The sequence below is a fragment of the Glycine max genome, chromosome 2 (assembly GCF_000004515.6).
Source record: "Glycine max cultivar Williams 82 chromosome 2, Glycine_max_v4.0, whole genome shotgun sequence".
NCBI lineage: Eukaryota > Viridiplantae > Streptophyta > Magnoliopsida > Fabales > Fabaceae > Glycine > Glycine max.
In genome coordinates, this window is record NC_016089.4 from 12,152,618 (window position 1) to 12,171,543 (window position 18,926).

The 18,926-nt window shown below is 34.0% G+C and overlaps 2 protein-coding genes across 3 annotated transcripts; one reads left to right on the plus strand and one right to left on the minus strand.

Moving 5' to 3' along the window:
• Positions 1-1,995: 1,995 nt before the first annotated feature.
• LOC100819240 (putative mRNA export factor) lies at positions 1,996-8,436 on the minus strand. The gene is made up of 11 exons (NM_001255101.2): positions 8,146-8,436; positions 7,951-8,037; positions 7,580-7,657; positions 7,149-7,342; positions 5,729-5,870; positions 5,217-5,297; positions 4,893-5,021; positions 4,714-4,791; positions 4,186-4,257; positions 2,634-2,714; positions 1,996-2,273 (listed from the first exon to the last, which is right to left on the minus strand). Exons 1-11 carry the CDS (start codon positions 8,194-8,196, stop codon positions 2,223-2,225), a joined length of 1,044 nt encoding a protein of 347 aa, NP_001242030.2. The 5' UTR covers positions 8,197-8,436; the 3' UTR covers positions 1,996-2,222.
• Positions 8,437-10,268: 1,832 nt separating this feature from the next.
• Positions 10,269-18,547, plus strand: LOC100819778 (heat shock protein 90-5, chloroplastic). Of its 2 annotated transcripts, none has more exons than XM_041006478.1 (19): positions 10,269-10,673; positions 11,657-11,730; positions 11,928-12,053; positions 12,148-12,241; positions 12,339-12,422; positions 12,525-12,668; positions 13,031-13,147; positions 14,118-14,168; positions 14,263-14,343; positions 14,463-14,567; positions 14,644-14,784; positions 15,215-15,307; positions 15,457-15,534; positions 15,623-15,877; positions 16,167-16,269; positions 16,365-16,539; positions 16,644-16,749; positions 17,775-17,864; positions 18,029-18,428. In XM_041006478.1, the coding sequence occupies exons 1-19, from the start codon at positions 10,407-10,409 to the stop codon at positions 18,230-18,232; spliced, it is 2,388 nt and encodes a 795-aa protein (XP_040862412.1). In that variant the 5' UTR covers positions 10,269-10,406; the 3' UTR covers positions 18,233-18,428. The 2 variants fall into 2 exon arrangements, with proteins under 2 accessions (XP_040862412.1, NP_001344318.1); NM_001357389.1 differs by having other exon boundaries at positions 10,273-10,673; positions 14,118-14,165; positions 18,029-18,547.
• Positions 18,548-18,926: the final 379 nt, after the last annotated feature.

The following is an 18,926-nucleotide window of genomic DNA, read 5'->3' on the forward strand; positions in this document are numbered from 1 at the left end:
TTGTTAATTATTAAAGTTAAAAGACAAATAAAAAATAATGGAGGCAGTACTATTATTTATGAACTAAATTAATTAAAGGTATTTTGATAATAAAAAAATAATTAAAACAGTGGACTAGTAAAAAAGAGTCTCGTAACGAGACAAAGAATTTCAAAATAATATCTTATAAAAAGGGAGAGGAAATGTTACATGTCAAAGCAATGTGAAACTTAACAAACTGAAAAACAAATAACATGGGCATGATCATGAAGCTTCCAAAGAAAAACGTCATGATTGTGCATTGCTCCACAGAAAATTTCCATATTATAAGCTGTAATGACTAATGGCCAACTCTACCATAGTATGAGAATTTCGTGTTCGAAGGAAAAGATGTAAAGCATGCGAAGAATATTAAAATTAAAACTACTACTAAGATATTCAAAAATATGAAAGAAATCTGCAAAAGACAAGTGAAATGTGTTCAAGAGAAATTAATTTTCAGAAAGGGCTATTTTTAGATAGAGAAAAAAAAAATACAAGATGTAAACTGAGATAAGATTAATAATTAAAAGAGGTATATTTACCAATTTTCCACCTATAACCTTTTCACAAAAGTTTATATTTTATTTTTGGGCTAAAGAAATACAATATTTGTTATTTTCATTCGTAACCCATAATCTTCGATAGTTATGGGCTAAATAAATACAATCATATGGACATTTGGGCTAAATAAATACAATTTTTATTATTTTCATTCGTAAAATAATTATTAATCTTACAAATGATTTTGGATTATCTAATTCGGATAAATAGGTTGTCCAAAATCATTTAGGAAATTGTAATATTCACTATATGGACCATTTGGGCTAAATAAGTACACTCTTTGTTTTTTTTTTTTCATTCGTAAAATAATTATTACAAATGAAAATAACAAATAATTTTGGGCTATCTAATTTTTACATGGACAAATAGGTTGCCCAAAATCATTTAGGAAATTGTAATATTCACTATGTTTATGTTAAGTTAACCCCCATTTTTTTAAAGATAAATTGACAAAAATATATTTTTCTTGTGTATCTTGACAATTTTATTGAGATAATTCAATTTTACTAAAGTTAATCCAAACACACTCATTTGGTTAAATTGATGATAGCATGAAATATATATGCTAACAGCTAAGCTACGATATTTCGGCCAAACATACACAAACACGGCTTCAAAGGTTACAAATGAACATATACATTTCACGTTAGAGGCACAACTCAAAATACACACAACCAATAGCAAAAGGATGGTTACAATAAGAGAGACATATTTTCATTAAGGTGTTTGGTACAAAGAAAAATGTTTTCATACTTAAATATGATTTTTTTTTCTTTTCATACTTAAATATGATTCAAAAAAATTATGATCCTTGATAAATAAAATCTGTTTGATTAGTCATAAAATATTCTTTAAAAAATGTATAATTTTTTTGAAAATAACATGATATTTTACTAGTTACTTTAATTATCATATCAAATAATCTAATAAAAATAATATGATGTTTATCGTAAATAAAAAATTATTAACTTTTTCTTAAATCAAAAAATAAAAATAAGTTAGATTTTCACCTATCTATGGAAGCAATTGTAGGTGGGTTTAGTAAGAAGAAAAGAATACAAATTAATGGAAATTAAAAATACAATAAATTAGAATAAGTGAAAAACAGTATATTTTTGTTAAGAGAAATAGAAAAAAGAATTATTTTTTTAAAAAAACTCTCTCCTCTCTCCTCTCCTCTCTCCCAATTTATACTCTCTCCTCACCACTCCACATTTCCACGGCATTTTTACTCTCTAGAAGTGATTTGTTTTTGTGACAATCTATTTATTTCTTTCCTTACTATTTTATTAAATACCAGACAATTGGGTTTTTACCTCTCCACTCTATTTCCTCATCCTCTTCTTTACTTCTACTGTATTTCATCCGTAACAAACACAGGGTAAGATATCATGATCCATTCACATAACTATAAAAGATATCAGCTTCATCTGAATAGCGGTCCATGTGATAAATGAGCAACAGCCTAATAGAAAATTGGGTAAACTTAAGATAAAATTTTAGAATAAAAAAAATAAAAGTAAGAATTACAATCTTCTCATTTTAGCTGTTCCTCTAAAAAAACATTAAATGACCGATCTTTTGATTCCAGTTTCAAAATCTATGTGCACCAAAACAAAATGGACCTTCAGCACTAAATTTCACTTTCTACCTGTTGCTCCAGCTCGTGGCTTGCCTTTAACCTCAGACTCCTGTTCACATGTGAAAAAAAGGTTACTCCTAAAGTCTCAAGCTTGTTGAATGGGAAAAATGGAATAAACACTAGTAAATATGAACACAACACAAATGAAACAGCCCCAACTTGTTTTATTGGGGTTTACCCTCTATAATGCAGATTGTTCAAGAGATGAAAAGACTGATGTAAAATCTTATGATCAAGCATATCAATCATTACTTAATCATATTCCAACTGAAAGAATAAACAGTTGTTCCCATTCTGTTTTGTTATTTTATGTTTGTTAGGCCTCATTCGTTCAATGAGTTGTCAAATTGTGTCCATGGGAAGATTACTAGTCTTACTGAAACATGCATGTACATCTACACAAGCGTACCTGTGGTAAGTGCAAATATATGTAGTTCTTTGCTGTAGCTGGATTGTGATTTTCTGCACCTTTGCTCCAATCATAACAAACCTACAGAAATGAATAAGGTTTCAGAACCAAATAATTAAACAGAAAGGGTCACGTCAATATGCCTACAAAAAAACAAGCTAACTTTACGTATTTTTTTAAGCAAGTTCATGAAATTGAAGAATGAAACTCACAAAACTAAAATGGAGTTAAGCATAAGCCGCATCCCATTTGCATAAACATCGTGTGGCAGATGAGATTTTGTCAATTCATTTCATAAAGGACATGCATCGTGTGCTACATCCCCAAAAGGGGGACGGGAATATGCATGCATTATCAACAAAGTTCTTAAATACATCAATTTAACATTTTAAATTTTCAATGTGTCAATACCTCATCATTTTCCCAACATCAATTTTAGTAGCATACCTAATATGTTGGCTTAAAGAGAAAAAAAATTATATGAATAAGTATTGAACATTCAAAATCCGCTTTGGCAATTGACTAATCTGTTGGCTTAAGTATTGAACATTCAATTTATCAATTAAAATTCAAAGACAATTGAATTCAGCAATTTATTTTGGATATATTGACTAATCATGACTACTGAGTTGAACTAGGCGGAACTTATTTAAACAGGCAAAGTTCTCCCAGTGCCTATTTTATCCGTTCACAAAATTTGAACCCGACTTTATTACTTAAGGAGAACCAAGCTCCTTGACACTTGGAACAATGGTCATATTGACTAAACTGATAAGCATATTTAACTGTTCCTTCTATGGAGAGCATCATAATAACTAACTCCCAATCCCTTCTAATTAACTTTGAAAAATGATTAGGACAAGCATGGAACAAGAGGTAGAGGGACAAGAATTGAGAATCCATTCAAGAAATGAAAATAACAAGCATGAAGTTTTAACAAGATGGGGACACATTGATATATATGAATCAGTATTTTGAAATACTTTGCCAATCCATTTGTATATAACTAGGAACTGATAGCGCATATAAACAATTTATTTATTAATGTTTGCAACACACAATACGCAGAAGTTCACATGGAGTCTACTAAATCATGCGGGTCCTACTCCCTATTTAGTGGAACTAATTTGATGTTCACCAAATAATGAATAGTGTACTGAAAAAAAGTGTTGCTAGCATTTCTCTCTTAACTTGGTTATTTGCTTATGATGTAAATATGTAACTTGCTATATTTATCGTCAACATTTTGAAAAGCATCATAAAGCTTCCCCCCACAACATAATTTTTTACATCGGAAATGGTTTAAGTTGGGATATTGCAGTATGAGTTTGTATACTATTTGCCATGCATGCACAAAGCATAGTGAGAGCGAGCAAGAGAAGAGGAGTAAGACTTCAATTATAGAGGCAAAAGTTGCATCTCATGCAGATCTTATACACTAACAAATGTAGGTTTCCTTATTTATGGAAGAATGTCATAAGAAATGAAGCAAAAAATATTAAACTGCATAAGTAAATAAGTATGGTTTGTGAAAACAGCAAATGAAACATACCGCATAAGCAAATATGGAGCCATCATTATTAAATGTACTGCAAGGTATGGGCTGACTACACCTTTGCATAGCCTGCAAGACATTAAAATCATATAAGCAAATGACAATAACAACAAATACTTCAAAAGGACTTAAGGTAGATAGAACACAGCATATTCCTTTCAAGATCTTCATACATGATCAACACAGTAATCAGGGCTTTAAGAACCCGAAAAGAAACACAAACATCCAAATATGATATTGAAAGAGATTCATCCTTCCATTTTCCATTGAGTGATAACAGACAAATTTGAGAACTAAGTGCCTCACTCCCCCTTAAAAATATTAAAATAATGTCTAGAAAGTAGAGTAACAACAATATTTTGGTTACCAGGTGTTTAGCATACATACGGATAGGTCCTACAATGAAACAGAGAATCAAAAGCTTCTATACTATACAAAAAAAAAAAAGTATGTTTTGGAAATTCCAAAGATCAGTTTCAGAAGGAAAGGACAGGTGAGAAGAGTGTAATAGAGAAAGCAAGAAACCTTGAGTCTCTGTTTACTGTCCTTATCCCAGAAATTAAAAGCACCATCAGATCCAGCAGTTGCAAAAGTGTGATGTACCTGAATGCAAAGACACAAACAAAATTAGATTACATAAAAGAATATCAAATCCACAACTAGAAAATAAATTTAAGTAACTTGGGTATTATATGGTGTACTACCGGATGGAAATTTAAGGAGTTGACTGAATATATCTCATTGTTCTCTCTGTGGCATTTAAAAGTAAAGTTCTTGTTTTGCTGCGCATCATCCAGGTGATGTACCCCAACCCTTCCTTCTATTGAGCCAACCTACAGAGAAACAGTATAGTCAATACTCCATAATGCCAGAAATTCAAATTTTTAAGTGAATATACAGCAAGAGATTTGATCAATAGTGATAAGAATTGCCCCATATCATAGCAGTAATGAGATTAAATAAAATAAAGAAGGCAACAATTAAGACTTCTACAAGTTTATTAATATAATTGAGAGCTGAATACATACCAAAAAACCTTGTTGATCTGGAAAAGCAGCAACAGATCTGGTCTGATATTTCAGGGGAGATACGATTCTCTTGTATTCAGTCTGTTAGGATTTCAATATAAATTAGAAGAAAAACATATAATATTGATATATATTTAAATCAATAGCCCTCAAATGTTAATATGAAATCAGGGCTTCTTAATTTCAAGGGAGATACGATTCTCTTGTATTCAGTCTGTTAGGATTTCAATATAAATTAGAAGAAAAACATATAACATTGATATATATTTAAATCAATAGCCCTCAAATGTTAATATGAAATCAGTGCTTCATAATTTCTCCTTCTCAAAATCATGGGAAACCAGAAAGAGTAGAACAGATGAATACAAACAAATCATGTAAGAGTGACTAGTAAAGTTGGATAAAGAAAAAGATCTATCTATATACATAATAAATTATTATACAAATCTATTATTGCATACAAGGTTACAAGCAACAGCACTGAAAATATTTTAGCAAAAATTAAATATCACCTGAGGATTTTGCAGGTTGAAGACAATCAGATTTCTATCAGCAGTTCCCACTACCATCAGAGGATGTTTCACTGTTATTGCATAACAACGATCAGGAAGTTGTTGAGTATGCACTGGATTTGACTGCCGAGTATCCCAATACCTAAAATAAAGAAAATAAAACATAAAACAATTTATTAAATAGTTAAAACTTCAACGTAATCTGCCAGACAGATACCAAGAAAAGGAATTAGTACAGAAAATGCAATTTTTTTACCAAAATACTAGGTTTTCATAGTAAGTGTCACAGTGTTTCCAAATAGACAATCATAAACTTCTTAAAGATAAAAACAAAAGGAAAACAACTCATGAAAGGTTCTTGTCTTGAATCAAATATTTGGCAAGACACATAAAATGGTTCTATTACATCTATTGATACTTCTCTTTCGGCAACTTATGAAAAGACAAAATGTAACCAAATGAATCCACCCATTCTAAGATATACTTTGTTAGATATAAGCACAATTCTATGCTTCCTATCCTAAATGAACACAAGCACACTACACTATATCAATTGAGCGTGCAATAAATGGCCACCTTACCAACACATTAACAGAAACGTGTGGCCCAAACAGATGTAGTTTCTGTGACCCCAACACAAAAAGAAATTTTTCACATGATCATAGAATATGTTACATTTTGCTTTTGTAATTTATGCACATATTGTAGAGTTGCGTTCTTTCACATTTTAAAAAGTTTCATCTACGGGCTAGAATGATGTTCATCTGAATTGGGCCCTCATAGGAACCCAGAATACAATCATAGTTTAGGGAGATTTTTAAAAAACATGTAAAAACATACACTTCTATAGCAACAAAGGAAAGATCAATGTCCAAAGCCCACACTTCTTGGGAAAAAATATTATTTTCCCATTTATACACCTATGACCTAACCTAACAAACTGCAATGTTTATATACCCTCTCCCATGCACACACAGCCTCCTAATCCCCCCTACTCATATGAATCATTTCCCTAAAATATGAACCACCAGTCACCTCAGCTAACTCAATCCAGGGCCCCTCTTAGTGGGCATTTAGATCACCTCATTTTGTAGAAACAATTGATTCTTTTTACCAACTTTCTGAGAGAAACCCTGGTTATTTTTCAAAATAAATACATTACCAAACATGCTATCCTTCTAGAATAAATCTTCTATATAGTAGTCCCTTTTAGTTCCTGGTCCTCTTCCCTTGCTAAATCCTTTTCCGCATCAACAACAAAACTACAGGTTCTATCATGCCCTAGCTCATAAATGCTAGAAAAGACGCAATGTAACCATACTCTTAATTCACACTTTTACCAGTAACACAACATCACTAAACCCCTTTTACACTGTAAACATAAAAATAAAATTAAAAAAATAAGAATCAAGATGCATACTTCAGGGTCTTGTCCCAACTTCCCGTGGCTAAAAGATTCATTTCTGGTATCCATGCAATGTCTTTCACTGGAGCATCGTGCATCGCAACAGTCATTGGCTGCCCACCAGACATAAGAGGCCACATCTTGACCTGCTTGTCACAGCCCCCAGAAAAAACTGTCGTTCCATCGTCCTTCCAAGCGGAGCACAAAACCTTCAACAACAAAACAAAACATCGGGAATGTTATTTTTAAAAAATTGATACCAAACATGGGAAACGAAAATTCTCAATCTACGATTCCCAGTAAACTAAAAGAATTTCCCCTGCCAAACACCCCCTAAATTAAAAAAAAAAAAAGTGCACCCATTGCCACTTCAGTCTCAATAATCAACAATAACCCTTATTTTTTTTCTAATAAAACAAATTGGAATTCAAAATCAATTTCATTACCGGTTGGTCGTGAGAAATGGAAGCCTTGGGAGTGCTGTTGACAACAGTCCCATTCCTTGTTATCTCCCAACACCGAACCTATCATCAAGGTGGAGACATTGTCAGAAAAAGAACAAACTTGTGATAAAGAAGGTTTAATATTTAGGGTTTCTTGTTCTGTCTTGTCATTTTTTTTGTGTCTTGGGTCAGAAAGCACGAGTGTCCCCAACCCATTGGATCAGAGGCTAATCTCGCTCGCAACCTGTGACTACCGCTGGCACAACAGAATTTTGCACACAGAGATAATCAAACACAGGTTATGTCTTGTGATTTGATAAGTGATATGATAAATAAACAAAAAGAATTGATAAAAAAAAAGCTAGAAGGGAAACCTGGTTGTCCCATGAAGTAGCGACGAGGAAATTGGCTTTGGGACTGAAACAAATACTCGAAATTGAATCAGAGGGTGGTTGGGCTACCTGAAATTTTCAATTTTTCATTGTTCAGAGAAAAACAAAAAAGAAAAAAAAACCGAAAAAAATGTATGAGACAGATTCCAAGTTCAAGAAAGGGAATAACAACATTACCTCGTAGGATTTGTTGGGATTCGTATTCGCGGCGGCTCCGAAGGTCGACATTGTGATCAGAAAGAGAAAGAGAGGATGAGAGGTTTGAAGAGAACACGAGGATGGTGCAGTTGCATAGGGTTTTATTATTTATGAAGGTGGGTCACGCTAAAGAACACGGTAATATTTTGCTTAGAATTTACGCTATCTTCTAATCAGATAGATAGTAGAACGGAGATTGCGGAAGAAGAATGAGGGAGTTCGCCGTTCAAATTGGCAGAGGGTTTAGGACTTGGGAATGAGTGAGTGACCAATGCCCAGTTGACCTGCTTTGAAACAACCGAAAATAAAAAGAAATGAAGTGTAATGAAATAAGATTTATAGTCCCAATCTTAATTCAAAACTTTTAATTTGGTCCCTTCATTTATTCTTATCTTTTTAATTCTTATAGTTTATATTTTTATTTTTTTTTAGTCTAGTTTAAAAGTGTTTTTTTTTTAATTCTTATTAAAATTAAGAAAGAATTAAAATATAAACTATAGGACTAAAAATATCACTTTGAAACTATAAAGACTAAAAAAATAAAAATCATAAAACTATAGAAACCAAATGAGTAATTTAACCAAACTTTTATTATATTTTACTTCTTTTTTTCCACTCTAACAAATGGTAGCTTAATATTGGTAATTTATTGAGAAGGATTTAGTTTGATTAGGGTAAATTTTAGATAAATATGGATAGATGATAATTTTTAGACCAAATTATATAAACCTTCTATGAGGTTTGTGTTATTTACACATGTCTTTTCTCCTCTTAAAATCATTACATTAGTACCTCTTACTATAACGGTGTCAAGTTCCCGTTTGAAAATTAAAAGATATTTACATTAATTTTTAATTTATTTTTAGAAAAAATAAAACTATGCTAGGTCTTGTTCATTCTTCTCCGTGTAGCTAAAGGGAGTCGCATTTGTCGTCGTTGCATCGCATTTCTCCTTTGTGCTTCTCCTCCACACTTCTCCTTCGCATTTCTCCTCTGGGTGGTGCTACGCATGTTTCTCCTTCACAGTTGTGGTGCAAGGCGTGCTCTCCTTTGTAGTAATGATAGGTAAGCCCCTCTCTCTCGTCATCGTCGTATCTTGTTAAGGGAGTCACATTCGTCATCATTCTATCGCATGTCTCCTTTGCGTTTTTTTATGTTGAAAAAGCTATTGTTTTTCTTTGCAAAGTGAAGGGGTATCCGTGGGAGATTTGTTTGTGCATGGGTAGACAAATAAAAAAACTTTCAAATTAAAACTTTTGTGGAGCAACACAGTTGTGGTAAGGTGTTTAAAAACAATCAAGCAACCATAAAGTGGGTTGCCAAAAAGCTGGCTAACAAATTGAGGGTATACCCAACTTTGTCTCATGTTGAGGCAAATGAACACATAAAGGTGGAGTGCGGTGTTCACATTGAATCAATGATCTTTCAATTGACATTATATAAAGTTGGCAATCTAAAAACCTATTCACCACCCCTAAACTAGTCATAAACAAACCACCATAAGAAGAAGATTTGTGTAATAGAAGAAGAAGATAATAATGAGAGAAGAAAACAAGGGAATGAATGTTGGAGGAGAATAAGATATAAACTTTAGTTGGGGGAGAAGAAAAAAGGGATGACTATTGGAGAAGAAGTCGTTAGACATCAATGATTATCTTGTTGTAAAAAAAGTAAAAATTCATCTAAACGAACAAATTGATACATCATAATTTCAAGAGACAATTTAATACATTTGAATCAGCGATCCACTCAACATAATTTCTCATTTTCAAAATGATCCATTAATATCACATAGACTATGTTGTTTGTGTTAATAAAATAAATAAACACTGAGATGAATTTATCGATGTTTTTACAACTTGAGGAACACTATTTTACTTTTTCAAAATTTAAAAACCAATTACCAGCATCTTACAAATTCATAGACTAAATTTGAAATTTATCCTAAAAACTATGGAAATTAAAACTGGATATGGCATGTTGCCATGTAGCCGATGTGGCAGAATCCAGGCCTTAGAATCCGTCACAGATACAGCCAAACACCCAGCCGTATTTCTAGAATAATCTCTCACATCTTATTAATATCATACCATATGATATCTCCCTAAACCCTTCCTCCTTTCCAACGAGGGTTTTTCATTTTTTTTTCTCTCACTCTCACCAACGCACTCGAAGAGATAACATTCATTCCATATTCACAAAAGCGCACACAAACTTTTTTTTTTTTTTTTTGTCTAACTATGGCTCCTGTGCTGAGCAGAACCATGGCCACGGCCTCTCTGGCCTCGCTTCCTCCTTCTTCCCCTTTTGCGAGGACTTCCCTTCTCAGAAGCGCTTTTCTGCCGCCGCAAATAGGGCTCGGCAGGAACTGCTTCTCCCCCGCCGCGGGGCTGCGGTGGACGCAGCAGCGGCGTGAGGGAAGGAGGGGAGGGCTAACCGTGCGGTGTGAGGCCGCGGTGGCGGAGAAGGACGAGGCCACCGGGGAGAAGTTTGAGTACCAGGCCGAGGTGGGTTTTTGATGGATTTGTTAAATTTTTAACCTTTTTGAACTATTGGGTCGCCGTGAGTTGGATAAAGTTTCAACCTTTTTGCCACGTCGTGTGGAATTTTGAAGTAAAATTGCAAGTGAAAAGATTGCTTCATGAAGGGTATCTGTGTGTATTTGAGAGAGAGGGGTTTACTGAAGTGAAGTGTGTGTGTGTGTGTGTGTGTGTGTGTGTGTGTGTGTGTGTGTGTGAGAGAGAGAGAGAGAGAGAGAGAGAGAGAGAGAGAGAGAGAGAGAGAGAAAGTTGCCGAACTGAAGTGTGTGTGTGTGTGAGAGAGAGAAATGAAATTGCTTCATTTCTCATACTGAACTAAAGAGTGGGATAAAGCACTACGTGTGGAATTTCGAAATGAAATTGCAAGTTAAAAGATTGCTTCATGAAGGGTATCTGTGTGTGTCTGAGATAGAGAGAGAGGGATTGACTGAAGTAAAGGGTGTGTGTGCGTGAGAGAGAGAGTTACTGAACTGAAGGGTATGTGTGTGTGTATGAGAGAGAGATAGTTACTGAACTGAAGGGTTGTGTGTGTATGAGAGAGAGAGAGAGAGATTTACTCAACGAGTGAATTTAACGTCAATACTTTTTAGCATTTGGTTTGGAATTTCGACATGTAATTTAAAGTGAAAAACTTTTGAGAAAATAGGAAACAGTTTTACATACATATTCAATCACAAACCAGTTGTTATCTTTAAAGTCAAAAGTCATACTAACAGTGATTTCTGATTGATTGAATTTTATACTGTCAGTACATGTGGGTGCATGAGTTTTACTGAAGGAAGTAGATTTAATGTCAATTTCTTTTGCATTTCACTTGGAATTTTGACGTGGATTTGGAAGGGAAAAAGTCTTACTTTACAAAATGTGAATTCCATTAATTGCTGAAGGAAGTGAATGAGTGAATGAGTTTTGCTGACTGGAGGAAGTGAATTCCATTTTTTTTTTTGCAGGTGAGTCGATTATTGGATTTGATTGTTCACAGTCTGTACAGCCACAAGGAAGTTTTCCTTCGTGAACTTGTCAGGTAATTTGAAGACTCTTACGATGATTGCATGGTTGTGCTATTATCATTGACTTATTTGGCAATAAAGGGTTGTTTTAGAAGGGATCCGCTGCTTTTTTCCCCTTTTGGACTTTCACATCTATTTACACTGGTTATGTGTGTGCAGCTACTTGATTCTGTTGTAATTGGTCTTATTTTTTTGTTCTTTCTTCTTCCAGCAATGCTAGTGATGCTTTGGACAAGTTGAGATTCTTAAGTGTGACTGAGCCTTCTTTGCTCGGAGATGCTGGTGATCTAGAGATACGTATCAAGTCTGATCCAGACAATGGAACTATTACTATAACGTATGCATATGCATCATTTTGATCTCTGCTTTATTTTATTTTTTCTGGGTATGTGTGAATAGGAGTATTAACCTGTTAACTCTCTACCCTGTAGAGATACTGGTATTGGAATGACTAAAGAAGAGCTCATTGATTGTCTTGGAACCATTGCTCAGAGTGGTACCTCAAAATTTTTGAAGGCACTTAAGGTAATTTGTCAATGATCAGAAATGTAGCTTGCTCTGATATTTGATGATTTAATACTTCAAACAATCATGTTTTGATTTCCCCTCCTCAATGTTACAGGAAAACAAGGATCTAGGAGCAGATAATGGTCTGATTGGTCAATTTGGTGTTGGATTCTACTCGGCTTTTCTTGTTGCTGAGAGGGTATGGAGTGGATTTCTCAAGCAGATTTTTTGGTTGATTTTTCTATTTTAACTGTGTTGAATTTGTCTTTAATTGGCTATTTCTGCATGGCATGGCAATCAGGTTGTTGTTTCTACAAAGAGCCCAAGATCAGATAAGCAATATGTGTGGGAAGCAGAAGCTGACAGTAGCTCTTATGTGATAAAAGAAGAAACTGATCCTGAAAAGGTTCTGCGTCGTGGTACACAGATTACACTCTATTTAAGAGTGAGTGGTATTTCTTTCGTGTTTTTGCAGGAAAGTTTACATGTAATGTAAGAACTAAGAAGTATCTTTTGATAAAAGGTTGAACCCAGGATAATAATGTTTGGAAACTTCAAAATCAATTTAATAAAGACATGTGGTTATAGCACCAAAATAATTCTTGCTTCTTGTCTTGCCAGATAACAAGTATGAATTATATATGTATAATATTTTAAATTTCAGCTGAAAATCTTCAATCTTCTTTAGTTTTATTTGTTGTTCTCTTTTAAGGATGAATCCAGTATAATATTTGGAAGTTGAAAAATCATTTTAATGCTGACAAATTACATGTAGTTAAAGCACACATATTCTTCTTTACTGATCAGGAGGATGACAAGTATGAATTCTCAGAGCCAAGCAGGATTCAGGGTTTGGTGAAGAATTACTCACAGTTTGTTTCCTTCCCCATCTACACATGGCAAGAAAAGTCAAGAACTGTGGAGGTAAGTGGTCCTTCTCTTGGTACAGATTCCTGTCTTCATGTTGGGTGAGAAAATTATGCTAAACTAATTCTATGTGTGCAAGTGGTATTTTTCTATTTTCACATACACTGATTGTGATTTATGGGCAGTGATTTTCTCATGCTCTTGTCATTGTCAATGGCATGTTTTATATGCATCTTTAAGGTACTTGTGAATTGTGATAGATATCAAGATTTTGGGCGTTGATTTATAGCAATGGTGATGGTGATGAATAATGAGATTTTGTTTTCCCTTGATGATAATTATATAAATATTTACTTATCATCAGGGGTAGAAAGGAAACTTGACATGGTTCCTTGTCATTTGGTGTCTGTTTAAGGTAAAGTTGTTCTACATCAGTTATGGTTTCCATCACCATTGATGGCTGGTTAAATTTTAGTTTTAGACAGCTGTTGGGTTTCGGTGAATGGGTAAATACTGGCCTATGTTTGCTTGGAAATTCAATGTCGTGCAAGATTAATGTTGGTTGTTATGAGGGGCTTAATAGTAAATAGGAGATGGATATTTGCTTGGAAATTCAAGGCTGTGCAAGATTAATGTTGGTTGTTATGATGAGCTTAATAGTGAATAGGAGATGGTTATAGACAAGTGTGAGTGACTTTAGAAATTTGTTTCCACCTAGAATGGGAGCAACCTTTTGCTCCTTTCATATTTCCTTTCAATTGGATGGAAGCTGTGTTGTAGATAAACATAATATCAAACAATTGAAAGTATAGAAAGTAATTTTGGAAAGTATTTATTCAAACAGCAGAATGTTACTTGCAGGGGTGATTTCATTTTATCTTAGATTAAATTAATATCATTTTGATTTCTTATTCCCTATTTTCATAATTACTTATGGAGCTTATAGATGTTTGTCATGGAGAGGCAAATAATTATGCTCTAATTTGTTGCTATTAATTGATTAATTAATTAATTTGAATATTGGCAGGTGGAAGAGGAGGAAGAACCCAAAGAAGGGGAGGAACCAAAAGAAGAGGTAGCTAGTATGGTATTAGTATTTCTTAATTTTGGTGTTGTACTTTTTCGAATTTGTTACCAATACCAAGTGAGTCTGTTTCTGCATGTGTTATCAGGGTGAGAAAAAGAAGGTGAAAAAGACTAAAACTGAGAAGTATTGGGACTGGGAATTGGCCAATGAAACGAAGCCAATATGGGTGAGTTTGGGATATATCTACTTTTTTTGGTGTTAGGATGTTAATGCCCTGCATTTTACTTATTATTCAGTTGTTGTGCCTCTCTTATTGGTCCAACTTTGCCTTTTTATTTTCTGTAGATGCGCAATCCAAAGGAAGTTGAAAAGGAGGAGTACAATGAATTTTATAAGAAGACTTTTAGTGAATTCTTAGAACCACTTGCACATACTCACTTCACTACCGAGGTATGTTAATGATTTTGTCTCAGCGGCAGAGCATTTCCTTTAAGTTATCAATTTGACTGGGCTTTAAACTCTGCAGGGTGAGGTTGAGTTCAGAAGTATTCTGTACGTTCCGGGAATGGGACCTCTTAACAATGAAGAAGTAGTGAACCCTAAAACAAAGAACATACGCTTGTATGTTAAGCGTGTATTCATTTCAGATGATTTTGATGGGGAGCTGGTGAGTTTACTGTAAGCTTCAAAGTGGGATTTGTCTTGTATATTTTGACATTTGTGTCACTGCTGCTCTTTCATTATATCGCTATTATGAATTATGGAAGAAGGAAAAATGTTAAGTATCTGCTCCACCCTATAACTTGTGGTTGATATTGATAGCATGACAATGGCATGGAAATTTAACTCTCCTACCCATCTAGATTTTAAAGAATAATGGTCTATCTAGCGTTTAACCACTTTTAGTCATGTATTATACAAACTCAAACTTGTGTGGTTTTGAGAAACACACTAGGGTTGGCCTAGTGGTGGGGTGATTTGAACCTCGATTCTATCATTGTGCTTTGTTCTATGTTTGTGTTCTATGTTTCTTTGTGTTCTATGTTTCTTTGTTCCTTGTTCAGGTTCCTTTTGCTCTAAATTTATTTATTTTGCAGTTTCCACGTTACCTGAGCTTTGTGAAGGGTGTGGTTGATTCAGATGACCTTCCTCTCAATGTTTCTCGGGAGATCCTTCAAGAAAGCAGAATTGTAAGAGAACTGCACTTTTGCCTGTTAAACATGAAAAATTTATATCATTTGATAGACATGAATTAAGGATACGGTGATCGGAATTATTTATGATTTTTTGTTTGTATCACTTTCCAAATTTTTTGATTCCAACAATATTATAATTTCAGGTAAGGATAATGAGAAAGAGACTTGTCAGGAAGGCATTTGATATGATTCAAGACCTTGCTGAAAGTGAAAATAAAGAGGTGGGTAGCAACAAACTCAGCATCTTTATATTTTCAATATGAATTTACAGTCTTTATGGATTAAAAGAATGGTTTCATGTGATTCCAGGACTACAAAAAATTCTGGGAGAACTTTGGTAGGTTCATAAAATTAGGTTGCATTGAAGACACTGGAAATCATAAGCGCATTACACCATTATTGAGGTTTTACACTTCCAAAAGTGAGGAGGAACTTAAAAGCCTAGATGATTATGTTGAAAACATGGGAGAAAACCAAAAGGCTATCTTTTACCTAGCAACTGACAGCTTGAAGAGTGCAAAGACTGCTCCATTTTTGGAGAAATTGGTTCAAAAAGATATTGAGGTATGGCTACTTGTTAACATTTTTGGATAATATGGAGCATGTAGTCAGGGAATTTGGTCAGTGAGGTGACAGCCACCAGGACAGGTTTAGACCTGGTCTCCCTCTGCAGTGCCCTGCCATCCTGTGGAGGGTCAGGCCCAGTGTTTGTGTGGTGTTCATGCATTTTAAGTTAAACTATTTGCAGATATGATTGAAATGCCTGATATACACTTGTTAATTTTGAATTGTTTTTCTTTCTCTAGTTTTTACTCTCTTTACTTATGTGTGTCTATTATTATTATTATTATAGGTTCTTTATTTGGTTGAACCTATTGATGAGGTTGCCATTCAGAACCTACAGACCTACAAAGAAAAGAAATTTGTTGATATCAGCAAGGAGGATTTGGAATTAGGTTTGCACAGTTTTCTATCTTTCATTTGCTCATACTGTTTTTGTTTCCTGAAAATTGGGATTTGAATGTGGTGCTGAAAACATTTATTCAATCAGGTGATGAGGATGAGGTCAAAGAGAGGGAAAACAAGCAAGAATACAACCTACTCTGTGATTGGATAAAACAACAACTTGGTGACAAGGTGGCCAAAGTTCAAATCTCAAATCGCTTGAGTTCATCTCCTTGTGTGCTTGTATCAGGGAAGTTTGGTTGGTCTGCAAACATGGAGAGGTTAGTCATTACCTCACTGGCTTTACAAGTCATTCTTCTGGATCACGAACAGTTTATCATACTTGACATAAGGCTCATACAATCTTCAATTACCATTTCTTCAGACTAATGAAGGCACAAGCCCTTGGGGACACTGCAAGTTTGGAGTTTATGAGGGGGAGGAGAATATTGGAGATTAATGCAGATCACCCAATTATCAAAGACTTAAGTGTAAGTTGACATAAATAGTCGTTGCTAACTATATTATATTTTATTAAGTTATCTAAATCTAATATCTAACAAGTATAAGTTGATATAAATAGTCGTTACTAACTATATTATATTTTATTAAGTTATCTAATATCTAATAGTTTGCACACAAAATGTTCACTTTCAGCATAGACAATGCCATGGTGGGGAAGGGTGTTTTAACTGTAAAAATTGAGAACCACATTTGAGAAAAGATAACAAGTTGCAATTTTTTTGTTCTGGGTCTCAGCATCTTCTCGTGATAGCATGATATTTTGCTTCATGTAGAAAGATGAAACCATTTTAGTAAGATTGGGGGTATCTTCTAAATCAGTAGTATCCTTTTGTGCACAAGTACTCAATTATTTTTAAGAGTTGCTGTCTAGTCTACTTGGTTGGTAATTGTTGATAATCTGGTGTTCCCCCAAGTCACTTTAACGAAGTAGAAAAGGGCAAAATATTCTTAAGTAATCGAAGAAAACTATTGATGATACTTTTTTTTTGAAGAATCATCCTAAGACTAGGCAGCCTAAAACTTTTGTCAAGTTCATTTATCTTGGAACACAAATGACATTTATGATTATTGAATATTTTAGCTTGCCCTCCAGTACTTTTAGCTGAGCTGTAATGTTGCCATGTTGGTTACATAAAATGTTAAAAGACAACTCTGTTAGTCAACTAACAAGCCTTAAAATAGAAAATATAAAGTAAAATAAATTGTCCATTTTATTTTCCCCTTTTGATACACTGGCTTTCTCTTCATATTTGCCCTTCACCACACTGAAGATTCACACAGGTGTATATTAGCCTATGCCCAGAGATCCTGTCTGTCACTTGAAAATGTCAACACAATTGGTGGACATGTTTAATTGGGTCATGTTTGATGTCTCGTTTTAAGAGTATAAAGCTATTGAACGCAGCCATTTTGTGATACATGGCTGGTATTTTCAACTGAATTCCCTAGTTACTTTGACCTATTGTTTTAATTATTTTTATTTATCCTTCAGGCTGCCTGCAAGAATGCACCTGACAGCAGCGAAGCTAAGCGAGCAGTTGACCTCTTATACGACACGGCTCTAATTTCTAGTGGATTTTCTGTAAGTACAATATAAAATTTATTTTTTCTTCATGTAATGTGTGTAGACTAGATTTAATCCATATAACCGAATCAAATGATGTCGTGTAATCCATTTAGCCGACCTCTCCTAACATATATGAACTATCCATAGTTTTGCTTAACATGCTTTTCTCAATAATGCAGCCTGACAGCCCTGCTGAGTTAGGAAATAAGATTTACGAAATGATGGCCTTGGCCTTGGGAGGAAGATGGGGTAGATCAGAAGAAGAGGAGGGAGATGCTTCTGTTGAAGCTGCTGATTCAAGCACAAGTGAAGAAAGTTCAGAGCCAGAAGTTTATGAACCTTCTGAAGTCATTGCAGAGAGCGATCCTTGGACAACTGATTAGGCATACTATGTTCTCATAGAATAAGTTAAATTTTTTTGTCATTATAGGGGATTATGCATACCAAAAAGGTGAGAAAGGAAAGGGAGACTCTTTTTTCCAATAATTTCATGGCGTTGAAGCAAAATTTCTAATATCAATATAGAACTGGGAATGAATGTCCTAAGGGGCAAATCCTATGGATCCTTTCCAAATGAAATTGAGATCTATTGTTCGTAGGTGGGCAATTTTTTTGATACTTCAAGGTCTTGTGGCATTTTATCTGTTAACTCGTTGGTAAGTATATCAAATAAAGTATTTGAAAGTTTGAGTGTCGAATCTATAGATACTCTGTTTGTATTTACATGTAAATTCAATTTACAAGTAAGGGATAAGAATAAAAGATGAAAGATTTAAAGATAGAAGATAAAAACATAAAAGATTTGAATTAAAGATAAGATAAAAAAAATCAAAGATAAGAAAATTAAAGATTAAGAAAAAAATAAAAAAGAAAAGTTAAGTAATAATGTTGGGACCTCACTTGAACATCTAATCTCTAAAAAAATATAAAGATGAATAATAGATAAAAAAATAGAAAAGATAATAGAATAGAAACACCTGGAAGGAATTCTTTTGTATTGATAAATATAAAGTACATCGCTTTGGATTTCTAGGTCTGTCAGATCCTAACTAAGGGTTTAGCTTCTCATGACCATTG

Coding starts and splice junctions, on each gene's coding strand:
- LOC100819240 (NM_001255101.2), bottom strand. CDS start 8,196: ATGTCGACCTTCGGAGCCGCCGCGAATACGAATCCCAACAAATCCTAC. Junction 4,258..4,713: donor ACAGTAAACAGAGACTCAAG/GTTTCTTGCTTT, acceptor AATGTCTTGCAG/GCTATGCAAAGGTGTAGTCA. Junction 2,715..4,185: donor GCTCCATATTTGCTTATGCG/GTATGTTTCATT, acceptor TCATTTCTGTAG/GTTTGTTATGATTGGAGCAA.
- LOC100819778 (XM_041006478.1), top strand. CDS start 10,407: ATGGCTCCTGTGCTGAGCAGAACCATGGCCACGGCCTCTCTGGCCTCG. Junction 15,535..15,622: donor CTGAAAGTGAAAATAAAGAG/GTGGGTAGCAAC, acceptor ATGTGATTCCAG/GACTACAAAAAATTCTGGGA. Junction 16,540..16,643: donor TGGTCTGCAAACATGGAGAG/GTTAGTCATTAC, acceptor CCATTTCTTCAG/ACTAATGAAGGCACAAGCCC.